The 14,523-nt window shown below is 45.5% G+C and overlaps 1 protein-coding gene across 1 annotated transcript; it reads right to left on the bottom strand.

Moving 5' to 3' along the window:
* Nucleotides 1–1,880: 1,880 nt before the first annotated feature.
* On the bottom strand, nucleotides 1,881–11,571 carry LOC126988088 (keratin-associated protein 5-8-like). Its single transcript, XM_050845883.1, has 8 exons — nucleotides 11,479–11,571; nucleotides 10,967–11,034; nucleotides 5,672–5,777; nucleotides 5,215–5,323; nucleotides 3,863–4,121; nucleotides 3,016–3,235; nucleotides 2,405–2,481; nucleotides 1,881–2,313 (listed from the first exon to the last, which is right to left on the bottom strand). Exons 2-8 carry the CDS (start codon nucleotides 11,027–11,029, stop codon nucleotides 2,296–2,298), a joined length of 852 nt encoding a protein of 283 aa, XP_050701840.1. The 5' UTR covers nucleotides 11,030–11,034; nucleotides 11,479–11,571; the 3' UTR covers nucleotides 1,881–2,295.
* Nucleotides 11,572–14,523: the final 2,952 nt, after the last annotated feature.

Raw genomic sequence — 14,523 nt, 5'->3', positions numbered from 1 at the left:
GCTCACCATACACGTCACCACCACCACCACCACCGACACCACCAGCATAAAGCCACAATGCTCACCACCCACATCACTTCCACAACCACCACCACCAACAGCACAACGCCACACTGCTCAAAATACACATCACCACCACCACCACCACCAGCACAATGCCACAATGCTCACCACACACATCACCTCCACCACCACCACCACCACCACCACCACCAGCACAACGCCACACTGCTCACCCCAAATGTCACCTCCTCTACCACCAGATGTGACATTTAAAATATAAACTAAATAAAGTTTGGGTCGTCACAGGAGTAGATACCTGTGCTCTTGTTATCCTGGCACTTGCAGCAGTACCACTGCAGGTCAGTTAGTTCACTGCGCCTCAGCCGTCGATAATTCCTTTATGTTTATTTAATGAAGAAATATTTTATTCTTTTTTTCTATTACTTTCTCTGTCACACACGTCCTCTGCGTGTATCGAAACACACGAGAAATTAATCAAGATCAGGGTATTCGCCGGCTGCCTGGGATTGAACCCGCGACCAGCGTGACGAGCCACTCCTTACTGAGTCGGCTAAAGAGGTACACCACTGTTTAAGTGGGTTATGTGAGGCTCGTTCATCAGTAATAGTCGCCGCACTACATTTATGCCTGATTGACAAGTACGGTGCTGTCACTGGCTACATCTAGAGTCCCTTTATAGAGAGTCCCGACATAGGCGGCCCTGTGTATAAGGCTGCTGGGCGCCATTTTTGCCCCTTCGAGCACCGCGCCATCTTTGAACTGAGGTAATAAAAACATAATTTTACCTATTTTGGAAGCGGATTCGGCTGCTTTTTAATGTAACAGTGCTTTGCTGCCTAGCCTTCGGCTGTAGGAACATGCCACAGAGGGGATACAAAATGTATAATTTCACTGCAAGGCCGCTGAGAAGACAGAGGTGTGCTAAGTCAGTCGTCTTGGGAGGAAACCATCGGTCATGACAGCAAGACACACACACTGCCATTGTGTGTGTCTTGCTGTCATAACTGCCCTCCCTTTGTACTGTCAATGGAAAATTGGAAATCATTGTGAGAGAGGCACAGCTACAAGGACTGAAACCATCGTTCACCGCAGGTCCAGACATCGAAGCTGATGAGGAAACTGCGGTCCTTATATGGCCCAAATCATTGGATGTGATCTCCCACAGGGCTCTAGCTGTTATTATAGACTCACAATGGATATTTCACAGTCTCATAAACTGGACGTGTTACAAGAGTTTAATGAACAGAAGCTAGCTTTTGGTGAGCCATACCTGTCTTGGTAAAACTCTAAAATCACATCCAACTCACTCTAAAAGTTAACACATTATTTGTTTAGATTGTATTATTGGACTAATCTATTACACTTTTCCGTTTGGGGTACTGTAGTTTGTGGTCTTTTTTTTCCTGTTTGTTTTTGTGTGTTTTTGCCCTTGACAGCTTCCCCTGATGTAAGGAAGGAACTAAAGAATCGGATAGACAGAGGGGACTAATGCGTTGACTCGGACTTAGGCTATCTATCAGTTATCCGTTTGAGGAGCAGTAGCCTACTTTTTGGATCTTTTTTTTTTCCCCCTGATGCTTTTTACGTGTGTTTCTGCCTTTGACTGCTTCCTCTGATGTAAGAAAGTAACAAAAGAATCAGATAGACAAAGGGGACTAGTGCATTGACTTGTATTGCTTGTAGATACAACCGGAGCTGATAGTTTAGGTCTTGGCATGTGACAGAGGAGCTTAGAAACATGGCACTGAGTTCTCGGCCTTTGCAACTCCTTAAAGATGTATATAAAGTATTCCTAGAGCAGTATCGTTAGGAGTTGAGGCTCTGATGATAAGGGGGACAGGATATCCTACCTTCCTGCAGGACTCTACGCTAGTACTTGCCTCCATTAAAACTTTTAAGGATTACTTCTATTTTATTTGCAGCATAATTCTGAACAGCTGGTACACACATATTGCGAGCTGAACGTACATAGAATTTCGAAAGTCAAAAATTTTAATCTGCTGAAATGTTAAGTTTTTTGTAATCTCTCTATTTACGTTTGTGCTTTTTTTTTTTTTTTTCTTTGCAGAAGGGTGCTCTGGCATCAAGCCCAAGAAGAAGGAGAATTGAATACTCTGCAGAGGATCAGCGTGCACGGCGCACGTGCAGGAAGTCCGTGCATGAAGGTGAGGCGGGTCAGGTCAAGGGCAGGTCAGGGCAGGTCAGGGCAGGGTCAGTCCTCGGTCAGGGCGCCGGTCGTGCAGGCGGTGGCGGTGGCTCAGGGTTACAGTTTCACCCCCCATTTTGAGGCTAAGGAAAGAGAGGGCGGGAATCACTCAAAAGTAGGTAGCTACTATGAACACACACACACACACACACACACACATACACGACTACTCACCCTTGGAATACAGCAGATGCAGTCATCAGTGCCGCAAGTGCCTGGCTGAAAATGATGATATCCCGCGGGACATCGATCTGTGGAAAATAATCCTGTTTGAATACTTATTGTATATCATTATTAATATGATGGTGTTCAATTAAGAACAAACGAATGGTAGTGGTAATTCGGATTTAGTAAGGTAAGCATTAAGTAAGCAAAATTAATTTAAAGCACAGTGAAGACGGATTCGATCGTCTGATGAGTTGATGACCAGGCAAACTTAGCTTGGAGAGTTTGAATTCGCCGGGGCGCCTCTTGCAATCAGCCACCGACGAGGGCACACCCTCAGACCTGCGCTCCTACTTTGTTATTATCTTGAGAAGCATATTGAACAGAAATGCCAAGAGCAAACAAAAATTGCCAGTCCCAGTCCCTTAACCACAAGGCAGCCCTTGGAACCCACGTCGTATCCCATCAGTCATCTTGCATGGGACTTGAACGACTCATACCTCAACACACATCTCCCTACGCTCGGAAATTCTGCAGAGTTAGTTGCATGATTAGTGCTGTACAATTCTATGTCTTAGCCTGAGGTATAGTAACTAGGGAGTTCAACGGACATAACTCACTGTGAGGAGGGCGTGTCGGTTCAGATAGGTGAGCTGGGTTGACGCATATCCCATTCTTACGGGCACAAAAATTGTCTGGCCTACAGGTCTTGCAACACGTGCAGCCAGCGTTGCCACACCCATCATCTGTTAGGTATTCATCATCAGCGTCGCAAAAATCTTCGTTAGTCACGCACACCCCCGGGTTGGGGCCATCGGTACAGGCGCTGCTGGGAGTGCACTGTTGAGGGGAGAAAGGTGGGGGGAAGGGGAGTTAAGCAAGTAGAGAACGGAAGGGAAGGTATTGAGCTAGGAATAGGCAAGGGCAATAATTGTCAGTCCATACAAAGCAACTCTTGAAAGCCATCCACAAGTTATCATATTCGTAAGTCTTTTATCCACATGTTTCTCTAAGCTCTGAGAAGCTCTGTCATATTCACACCACCAAGACTGTTTATTAAATCATTCTCCTGTTTGTTTATGACCCAGTCTTTGGTGATCTCATTCTCAAACAACAAAATAGCACACAAAAGTTATTTAATATTATCCGAGTTGGACTGCTCTAGGCTCATAAATATATTTATCAATTGTTGAATATATAGGTGAGATAAAAACTACATTGCCTTGTATATCACCAGTGAAAGTATGCCATGAAACAACTTTGGGTGTATCTTTTAGTATACAAGTATCCTTGACATCCCACCTTGCATTTGGAAAAAGTAATGGTTGATAATAGTAGATGTAGAAAGTGCCCCGCTTCAAATACCATGAAAACTGAACTCTGAACTGAAGATACCCTAGTGATGTAATATAATCAAAGTTAAAGTGCGTGACTCCTACAAACGCCTGCATGCTGGCGTTGACTTACTACTGGCGCACAACACTTGCAGTTGTTACTCGTACAGCCAAGTTCAGTCATTGGTGACAAGCCGGTACCGCACGTAGCCTCAGCGTTGATACACTGACCTCCGGCGGACGCACAATCATTGCTTGCTTGGCAGGTCTTACAGCAGGTGCAGCCCCCGTAGAAACATTCCCCATCACTGTACTCGTCTGTATTGCAGGAGCTGGAGTCATCCACACAGCGGCCATTATCACAGCTGCCAGCTTCACAAGGCCCACAGCACCTGTCAGAAGGACGTAGCTCATTGTAAATCAGGGGAAGACGGTGGCCGCAGAGATTTGAGGTTCTGCAAGGTGGCTATGTGGTCAGCAAGTGTCAGAGGCAATGCTGAGCTCACGTCCCTTCACCGTTGATTAACAATTCTCGTCCGACTCTGAATGGCCGAACTAGATCACCCACATAATAACATATGAACATTAGGAGACACCAAGTGGTCGGTAGGCCTATGCTGGGCAGCTAATGCGAACTTAATCATACCTAACCTCACTATCTGTGAGTTTACCTAATCTTTATTTGGATGTATATATCGATCGTTTTGGCGCTATCAACATGACTGCAAAGCCAATTCTATTCATCCACCACTCTGTAGATCAACCAATTTTTGCCTGTCCTTGTCGAATCTGAATTTATCCAACAAAAGCATTGCTAGGTGTCCTACCGGGCTCTACCTTACCACCAAAACCTTATTAACATCATTCTTATCAAAGCCCGTCATCCATTTATAAACTGCGGTCAAGTTCCCTTGCACCTTCGCCTTAATTTCTAGAGGATGCAATTCAAATGTCTGTCTGTCTTCATAAGGCAAATTTCTGAACTTGTTGGTCAACTTGGTCATCCTCTACTGTCCACCCTGCCTCCATGGCCATTATATATGGGAAGGGGGGGGGGGGGCTATACTCCACTTTTCTATACCGGCCACTGTTTGCTATAGCGGCAAAATGTCCCTAAAAATGCTTATTTTTCAATAAATTTCCCCAACCTGCCGATGCTCGCTTCGCTCGCCATCTCATGAACCTATGAACCCCGCTAGAGTCTAGCACCCCCCAAAAGTCTGCCAAAATTTCGGGCCTGATTAAGATTGTCAAATGGAGCTTTGGGTAAGGGGTAGGGGGCTGCAACGTGAGTCGAGTAGCAGTATAAACTACAGCGTCATAAATAAAAGCGCCCATATTAACAAAAGACTGACAGCAGACAACCATGGACACACACACACACACACACACACACACACACACACACACAATCACACACAGTCATGTCGCTATATACTTAGCGTTCACACTGACAGACAACAACGAAAGTTTTAAAGCTCTCACCCGCAATCACATGGTCCATCACAACATCCGGAAAATCTTTCCCCGGGCATGCACGGATATACCCTGCACGTGCCTAATAGAGAAGTACCACACCCGGCTGTTGAACAAACTGAAAAAATGAGGGAGAGAGAAAATTAAACAAGTGCGCCAACATGCAGAGGAGTACACGTAGGTGTGTTTTGGGAGGAAGGTTCGGTAAATGTTTGGGGTGTAGGCTACTCCGCCGATGTGCCCGTTGTGAGAGAGATCATGAAAAGACTTAAGCGTTTTACTGTGAAGATGGATAAGGCGAGTGAAGAAGGACGTTATTCTTATCTGAGATCGGGGAATATTCATGATCAAGAACATGCTTCATTTCAAGTTGAGGTGACGTAGGCACTGCTGCATCATTGCCTAGTTTGAACAGTAACCAGCCACAGCTGAGGAAGATCCGCTGAAGGGTATTAGTGTGTCTTACCGTCCCTGTTACCGTCTATGGTCCAGTTGCCGTCCACGGTGTCAAAACGGTTTTTCGTTTCGGCATCAACGCTCCTGGAAGCATCCCCTTGCTTGTCACCACCAGCCTGAGTGTTAAAGAAATAAAAAAAAAAACTCAATCTTTACTACGGAGCTGAGCTGAACCCCGTTACAACTGTCGTCGAAGAGTAGCAGCTGGTCTGGGGGCGTGGACGTTGACGGGGCAATCAACCAGATAGTCTGTCAGCCAGAACTTTCGAACCTGTTACTGGCGTTGTGCATGGGACCATAACCTGAGATTTAACCCGTGGGCTTCGACTATGGGAAAGCCGAGAAATGGCCTAGAAACGGCATCAATACACTGCATTTTGAGACTAAGAAAAGAGCATGGAACGTATCTCAGAGTACTCCTCTCATAACCATAAAGCCGTTAAAAATATTTATTTAAACTCAAACTACATTTTTTTGGGGTGGTGTTTGTAACAAAATAAACAGTCTCGTGACACGTGGCATCTAGCCGAGAGTCGCTTGTTGTCTACTTTAGAGAATTTGACAAGTGATTACTATATGGATAGCTAATTCAGTCTGCCATGACCTTACAACACCATTTATGACAAAAAAGCCCACCTCAAGATCAATTACCCACCATAATGACCCAGGGCATGCATGGTGGGTTGCACAATGCCGCCACCGCCTACAATTAGCTCGAATTAGGTGTTTTGAGCAGAGCCCCATACGGGGTCCCCCGTTTCAGTGGACCGACTCGCGGGAGCCCAAAAATGGGTCCGCCGACGCTGCCGGGTTAGTAGACTTAGACCACATCTGTTGTGAAATTCACTAGATTCTCTTCCCCTCCTCCTCCTCCTCCTCCTCCTTCCCCACCACCTCCTCCGCCACCTCCGCCACCTCCTTCTCTCCATCTTTCCCTTCAACGTCATCCTCCCCCTCCTCCTCCTCCTCCTCCTCCACCTCCTCCTCCTCCTCCTTCTCCTCCTCCTCCTCCTCCCCTCGTTCTTCCCAGAATCTTCCTCCTCCCCCTCCTCCTCCTCCTCCTCCTCCTCATCCACCTCCTCCTCCCTCCTTCCCTCCTCCTCCTCCTCCTCCTCCTCCTCCTCCCCCTCCTCCCCCTCCTCCTCCCCCTCCTACTCCCCCTCCTCCTCCTCCTCCTCCTCCTCCTCCCCTGTAGCCGCCACTCCATCTCCACCTGTAGCGACTTCCCTTCCGTCTACTGACGCAGTTTCTAAGAGGAGAGTCCTGGTGGTTGGGGACTCTCAAGTCAGGTTCATTGACAGGTACTTTTGCTCAAGGGATAAGGAAAATAGGCTTCGAGTGTACTTTCCCGGGGCGGGCATCCAGCACGTCTCTGACAGAATAGAGGAAATTTTAGCAGGGGATGGGACACAGCCAATCGTCTTCTGCAGTTTCGGGGGTAATGACATTGGTAGAGTGGGTATCGAAGAGATATTTCGGCGCTTCAGGGAATCGTTCACCAAAGTGAGAGACTTCGGGGCGGTGCCGGTCGTCTGTGGTGTGTTGCCAAGGAGGGGGGTGGGTGAGGGATGGCTTTCCAGAGCCTTAGCGGTAAGCAGCAGGCTGGCGGCCCACTGTAAGCGAAATGGTTGGCTTTTCCTGGATAATTGGGACCTCTTCTACGATAAAGGCACCTTGTATGCCAAGGATGGGGTACACCTGTCACTCCAGGGGGTGGAGGTTCCCGCAGACTCCCTCGAGCGATCACTTAGGACCCTACATGATTTTTTAGAATAGGTGAGGGGGGAGGGCCTTACATCAGTGGCTATGTATCGCAGACTGGGACTAGGGGGCGCAGGAGTAATCGAAAGGATGTAAGAAAGGATGATGTAACGGCTTATTACGCCAACAGTAAGAGTCTCAGGAACAAGATAGATCTACTAGAGGGAAAGCATGTGTTGAGAAATTCGACATTATAGCTATCACGGAAACATGGGTGGATACTGCAAACAAAAACTTCATTTCGGAGTATGAAACAGATGGTTATCAGATGTTTCACAAAGATAGAAAGGGAAGAAGGGGAGGGGGGGGTGGCACTTTATGTTAAAGACACACTTAACTATTCCGCTAACAACTCTGGTCAAGCAAATGGCGACTCAGAATCAGTTTGGGTGGACGTCCACAAAGGGAAAGACAAACTAATTCTAGGGGTTCATTACAAGCCACCCAACCTTAGCAGGCAGGACACTGATATATTACTGCAAGAGGTAGGCAGGGCGAGCAGACGCAAAAATGTCTGCATAATGGGGGATTTTAACCATAGGAATATAGATTGGGAAGGCGTGGTGGGTGCTCTAGACTCTGAGGATTTTTTGAAAGTAATACATGATAATTTTCTCAAGCAGGCAGTGACTGAGCCCACCAGGAAATAACATTTTAGGCTTAGTCCTGACTAACAACGAGAATATGATCAGTGAGCTAGATGTTGGGGAGAATTAGGTGGCAGTGATCACAAGGAAATTAAGTTGAAATGAGACTGGGCGGTGACCCATGAACTCAACCTTGTGATGGTGCCTGACTTTAGAAGAGCTGATTATGAGGGGCTCAGAAGACACCTTGAGGAGGTGAGTTGGGGAACCTTAGGGCTGGAGCAGGAAAGACAGGGGAATCATGTAGAAATGACCTACAATAATTTAGTTAGAGTAATTGCAGAGGGTCAGAGACAGCATATCCCTTTCCAAGCACGTAGGAAGGAAAATAACGACCCCAAATGGATGACCCACAGACTCAAGCATGAGATAGCTTAAGTGAAGAGAGAAATTTATAGGAAAATAAAGAACGGAGAAACCCACCTCAGGGGTAGGTATGTTGAACTAGCCAGGTCTGTGAAGAGGAACACCTGCCTAGCAAAAATAAATTATGAGATTAGGTAGCCAACGAGGCCAAGAGCGATCCCAAGGGCTTCTTCAAATTGTACAGAACGAAAACAAGGGACAAAATTGGACCGTTGAAAACAAACACAGGTGAGCTCGTTGAGAATGGAGAAGATATAAGCCAAATGATGAATGAGTATTTCCTCTCAGTTTTCACGCAGGAAAATCTAACAACCATTCCGGAGAGAGTTCAGGTATATGAAGGCGAAGGGAACGACAAGTTGAGGGATGTGATAATCACTAGGCAAGTAGCCCAGGATGAGATTAGTAGGTTGAAGAAAAATATCTTTTAAGTTGTCGGTAAATTCTGGGCATGTGCCCAATCAATAGAAAGTAGCTAATGTGACACCGATTTTCAAAAAGGGAGACAAGTCAGCCACCTGAAATTATCTCCCAATTAGCTTAACATCAGTTGTCAGAAAGATGTTGGAGTCAATTATAGCCGGGAGCATTCGGGACCATCTAGAAGAGCATAGTTTAATTCATGATTCACAGCATGGATTCACAGAGGGTAGGTCTTGCCTTACTAACCTGTTGTCCTTATACACTAAAGGCGAGGCGGTTTGTTATAGTAGTTGTAATTATATCAGTGTATTATTGATTCATTATATATTACCATGGATTAGGCATGCATGTAACAGTGGGAAATACCCAGGGCAGATAGATCACGCAACCTTTATAGGAATGTCATCCGTCAGTGTTTATCGTCCGTTCGTTCTCGGTATGTGTACAAAGCATTTCATCGCTTAGGGTCACCTTGACGTACGTGACTTCATTATTTTCCAACCACTAATTCTCACTCCTTCCTGAGAGCTCGACTGACACAGACCTATTGTCTCGGCTCTCTCCAACGTTCGTTGTATTTTTAGGTTTAAGAATACATTTCACCTAAGGCAGCGAATATTTCCTTCACGCCCCTGTTCGCCCACCAAGACCTGTCTGAGCTCCACGCAACCAAGCCTTACACCGTTACAGGTTGACCGAGATGAAAACTGTGACATCTTGTATCTATATTTCATTAAAGCGTTCGACAAAGTCCTTCATCACCGGCAATTACTAAAATTACAGGCTAACGGCATAGATGGGAAAGTTTTGAACTGGATCAGGGCGTGGCTTAGTGGTAGGAAGCAGAGAGTCCAAATCAATGGTAAAAAAATTGATGGGGCAGTCTTACGAGTGGCGTCCCACAAGGGTCGGTGGGGTCCTCTGCTTTTATTATATACATCAATGACTTGGACACAGGAATTAGTAGTGATGTCAGCAAGTTCGCAGATGATACCAAGATCGGTAGAGTAATCCAATCAGACAGGGACGCTACCGTTCTCCAGGATGAGATTGAAAGACTATATGATTGGGGAAGTGGCAGATGGAATTCACTGTCGGAAGTGTAGCATTCTGAGTGTAGGTAGGAATAACCCCTCACACAATTACTCCTTAAATGGCACTCCTCTAAGTAGGTATGGGCGTGAGAGAGACTTAGAGTCCTAGTGAGCGCTGACCTCCGTCCTAGGGCTCAATACATTCAGGTTAAAAAACGGGCAAACAGAGTACTTGGTTTCATCTCAAGGAGCGTAAGCAATAGGAGCGCTGAAGTCATCCTCAAACTTTACTTTGCGCTAGTTAGACCTCATCTCGATTATGCAGTTCAGTTCTGGTCCCCCTACTATAGAATGGATATCAAGATGTTAGAATCTGTTCAGAGGAGGATGACAAAGATGATTCAGGGGGTGAGAAACTTGCCTTATGAAGACAGGCTAAAGCAGTTAAATCCACACTCGCTAGAAAGGCGAAGGTTGCGAGGAGACTTGATCGAAGTCTATGAATGGATGAAAGGATTTAATAAAGGGTATGTCAATAAGATTTTTGATAGTAGAAGAGCCGGGTAGGACGCGTAGCAATGGTTTCAAGTTAGACAAATTCAAATTTAACGAAGACATAAGCATGAATTGGTTCACCAATAGAGTGGTGGACGAATGGAACAGGCTTGGGGGCCATGTTGTGGGTGCCAATACCGTAGATACATTCAAGAAGAGGTTAGATAAAGCCATGGATGGTGAGGTAAGGTAGGGTTGAGTGTACAGGAGCTGCCTTGTATAAGCCAACCGGTCTCTTGCAGACTCCTTACGTTCTTATGTTCTTATGTTCCCTAATGCGGGTCCATATTTCCTCCCCGCCGCTCTGCCCTATAGTCCCAACACCTACCTCTTCCTCTCATATGTTAGCTATAGGTACTATATGAGAGGAAAATATATAGGTGCTGCGGGGTACTGTTTTATAGAGTGGCGGGGAAGAAAGGGCTTGCGGGAGCCATCGCAAACACAATCTCCCCAATCTGGTTTCAGTGTAGCTGACGTGTATAATGCAAGAACACCTCGACCATAAATCATACTCACTTTGGAATGACAGACGTCCAGAGCCAGAAGTGCCAGCAGTCCAACTATAAGCGCAGTCCTCATCGCGGCTTATTGTTGCGAAGGGAAACAAAAACAGTTGTTGACAATGTGGTATACGTAATGCAGCTACATAAAAAAAGTTAGGACATGCAGTAATTGATACAAGGCAGATAAAAGGTTCAATAAACATATGAAAAGAATAGTTTGGCTAGAAGGGTTGTAATGAGTAGGTGAACAGGAGCAGCGAAACGAGTTTAGTGGTCATGTGGTCAGAGCAGCTGAAGGAACTTAAGCCTAGAGGGGAGGATAGCAATTGCAATGGCAATGGCAATGGCAATGGAATGCCTTTTTCTTTTTTATGTTAAGCCACAGCACCAGCACAGACGCTCCTGATGGGGCGTGTTGGACGGGCAAGACTGTGATAAGTCCTCAGACTCAGCGCTTACCTTGCTGATCACACCTTTTGCTTTCCAACTTCTTTTTTTTTTGTGTGTAGGCAGTTACGGCCTCACCTGGTGTCGGTGATCTCTGCGGTGACAGGCAAATAGACAGACAGAGCTGGTGGTCGTGCTGCAGTGGGCGGGCGTGATCGTGGCGGAGTCGCAGGCCGCAGCAGCAGTGTGGCTGTCCTGGCGGAGTCGCCCTTTAAATACCTGCATGTGGGGCGGAGCGAGGCGCGGCGCGGCCACCTGTGCTGCCTTACAAGTGTGTGGGCTTTTTTCTTCTATATTTATTTAGGTATTTATTCATGTTATATCCATTGTATTTATATTATTTTTCGTTGTTATTATTTTTAATTATTTTTATTATATGTACTTTTTTGTGTTGAGTCAAAACAAGCTTGGCAACTTACACTAAAGCTGCGCGTGGCCTCGGTGCTCATCTCCGTCACATTGGCGAATGAGCATGGCTGGTAGTAACCCATTACCCCGGGACAGGGCCATTGTGACATCCGGGTTCCAACAGTTTAGCTCCTCAGATTTCCTCAGGTATACCCATTTATCGGCCAGGACGAAAGGGCAGCCACTAAGAGAAAGCAGCCAAAATTATTGTAAATTGGTGGATTAACTTGGCCCACGTTGTCAAAGACTCGCTCGTCACGAGTGCATGACGTTGTCGCTATTTGTGCGAAGGACAACGATCCGTGTCTTCCAGTCGCTCGTGCCCGCTGTCTTACTCCATGGCTACGAGACATCGAATGTCTGATGCCTTCAGGCACCGAAGTCACGATATTTGCCGTAAGGATACCACTGTGGCTATGTATGAGACAATTTACGTTTTCATGAACGTGAAAAGTGTTTCAGGAGATCATCTGAAGTTAACACTGCGTTGACAAAGGGAGAGTCCCTGCTAAAATCCTATCCATGTCCATTACCATTATACCTTCTGTCAAGGTAAAAAGAATGAAAGGTAGATTCACTAGGAGGGGGGGGGGGGGGGGGTACCTAAATTTGTCTCTTCCCCGCATGACGTCAGGTGAAAGAAGGACTGATGGGTCCGGACATGCCTGGTATGGAAGAAAGGTCAGTCGCGGGCACCAGCCTCCTGACCTGGCTCCTCACTCACTCAATGGGAAGCTTAGCTAAAGTGTATTTTCTTTCAATATGCCATTTTATTTTTTTGGTATTGTGCGCGGTTGTCGATCAGTTTCGGTGAAAGGAAACAGTAATATATGGTTTCATCGGCTACCAAGAAATCAAGAACTTAGAAAGAAATAGATGGAAATATGTAACATAAAAAAATAATAATTATTCTCGAGCAGATTCTGTTAGCTTTGTGTGTAGTCTTCACATCCCGTAAAATAAATAAACACTGGTATAAAATTAGATGTTGGTCACATACCTTAGTTCTCCATCACTGAGTATAGACCAGGCTACCTGTCATTCTCTTTTAGCTTTAAATTTACACGTTTCCTTAGACGTCCGCGCTAATCTTTGCCGTACCAATATGGCGGCCTGCTGCCGACCATATACGCCAGTCAAGCGCGCGGTATCTACTCTACCACAACTTTATTTTACGTGACGTCACACCCTGCGCGGAGCGGCCGGTGTGAACCTACCTCCCATTCTCTTTACCAGGATCAAAGGACACTGGGTCTACCGGGGAGCGCGTCAAATTTTGAATCAACTGGCGCATGACATCATCAGACGGAGGGTTGGTGGGTTCAGAACTTTGGTTTACGCCCAAGGATTATATACTATAAGGATAGCTCAAAAAGCATTTGTTTTACCCACAATGCACCGCGGATGACGTCACACGTGCACACAAATGGTGCTGGGCGGGAAACTGGTTCACTTCACTGTGTTCTCACCGCAGCGTGCTCAGTAAAAATGGTGATTTGTGCTGTATAAGGGTGTTACAGTGGCTCAACGGATATAATAAGGATAGCTTACTAAGCATTTGTTTTACTGACAGTGCACCGCGTATACAATCTTGTTCACTCACTCCATATAAAATGTATTAGAAAACCATTACTTATTAATCTTGTCACTCATTCATAGTCAGATTTTGTGCTTTTTTGATTGCTAAGGATATGTAATTAAATTAGGCAGCTGTTGAGTTGGCAAATAGTATACAGTAATATAATTATTTGATAAATATGTTAGAAAAAGTATACTGAGAAATATTGCTGTCTACCATATAGCAATGCTAACGTTTTCTCAATTTTCATTAACATTAATTTTCTACAATATTGCAGGGTAACTAATCCTGTCATCAAAATAGCTAACATAGATATATATCAATTGAAGTATTACTGTTGGATCAGGAAAATTATATCCAATGGTTGATAGAAATAATGTATAAAGAGCTCAATGTATATGTAAGAATACACAAAGACTATACCAACCTCTATATCCATCTATCTATCTATCTATCTATCTATCTATCTATCTATAACGATATTGATGGCAGGATTAGTTACTCCTTTAAAGTTGTAGAAAATGAAAGTTAATGAAATCTGAGAAAACGTAAGGCGTCTTTGAAAGAGTTCAAGTCGTAGGCAGGAGGAAATGCAGATGAAGGAAGATTGTTCGAGAGTTTACCAGCGTGAGGGATGAAAGAGTGAAGATGCTGGTTAACTCTTGCATAAGGGGTTTGGACAGTATAGGGATGAGCATGAGTAGAAAGTCGTGTGCAGCGGGGCCGCGGGAGGGGGAGAGGCATGCAGTTAGGAAGTTCAGAAGAGCAGTCAGCGTAGAAAGAAAGAGGAACAGACAGAGGGATAGAATCCGAAAGAGGGCAGTTTAGAAAGCAAAGACTGGTGCCAGACTCTATCGAAGGCTTTCGATATGACTAGCGCAACAGAAAGTTTCACCGAAACGGCTAAAAGAGGATGAACAAGAGTCAGTTAAGAGAGCAAGATGATCGCCAGTAGAACGACCCTTCTGGATTCCATACTGGCGACCAGATAGAAGGTTAGAAGTGGAAAGGTGCTTTTGAATCTTCCGGTTAAGGATTGATTCAAAAGCTTTAGATAGGCAGGAAAGTAAAGCTATAGGGCGGTAGTTTGAGGGATTGGAACGGTCACCCTTCTTAGGCACAGGCTGTACAAAGGC

This window comes from Eriocheir sinensis, chromosome 68, assembly GCF_024679095.1.
Source record: "Eriocheir sinensis breed Jianghai 21 chromosome 68, ASM2467909v1, whole genome shotgun sequence".
Lineage (NCBI taxonomy): Eukaryota > Metazoa > Arthropoda > Malacostraca > Decapoda > Varunidae > Eriocheir > Eriocheir sinensis.
The sequence above is the reverse complement of the archived record's forward strand: the minus strand, read 5'-3'. Positions and strand labels throughout refer to the sequence as shown.

Bases quoted from the DNA above. Each gene is read 5' to 3' on its own strand.
- LOC126988088 (XM_050845883.1), bottom strand. From the start codon at position 11,029: ATGAGGACTGCGCTTATAGTTGGACTGCTGGCACTTCTGGCTCTGGAC. The intron at 4,122-5,214 runs GTGAGAGCTTTA...TCCTTCTGACAG, and splicing joins GATGGACCATGTGATTGCGG to GTGCTGTGGGCCTTGTGAAG. The intron at 3,236-3,862 runs GTAAGTCAACGC...TCCCCTCAACAG, and splicing joins GCAAGTGTTGTGCGCCAGTA to TGCACTCCCAGCAGCGCCTG.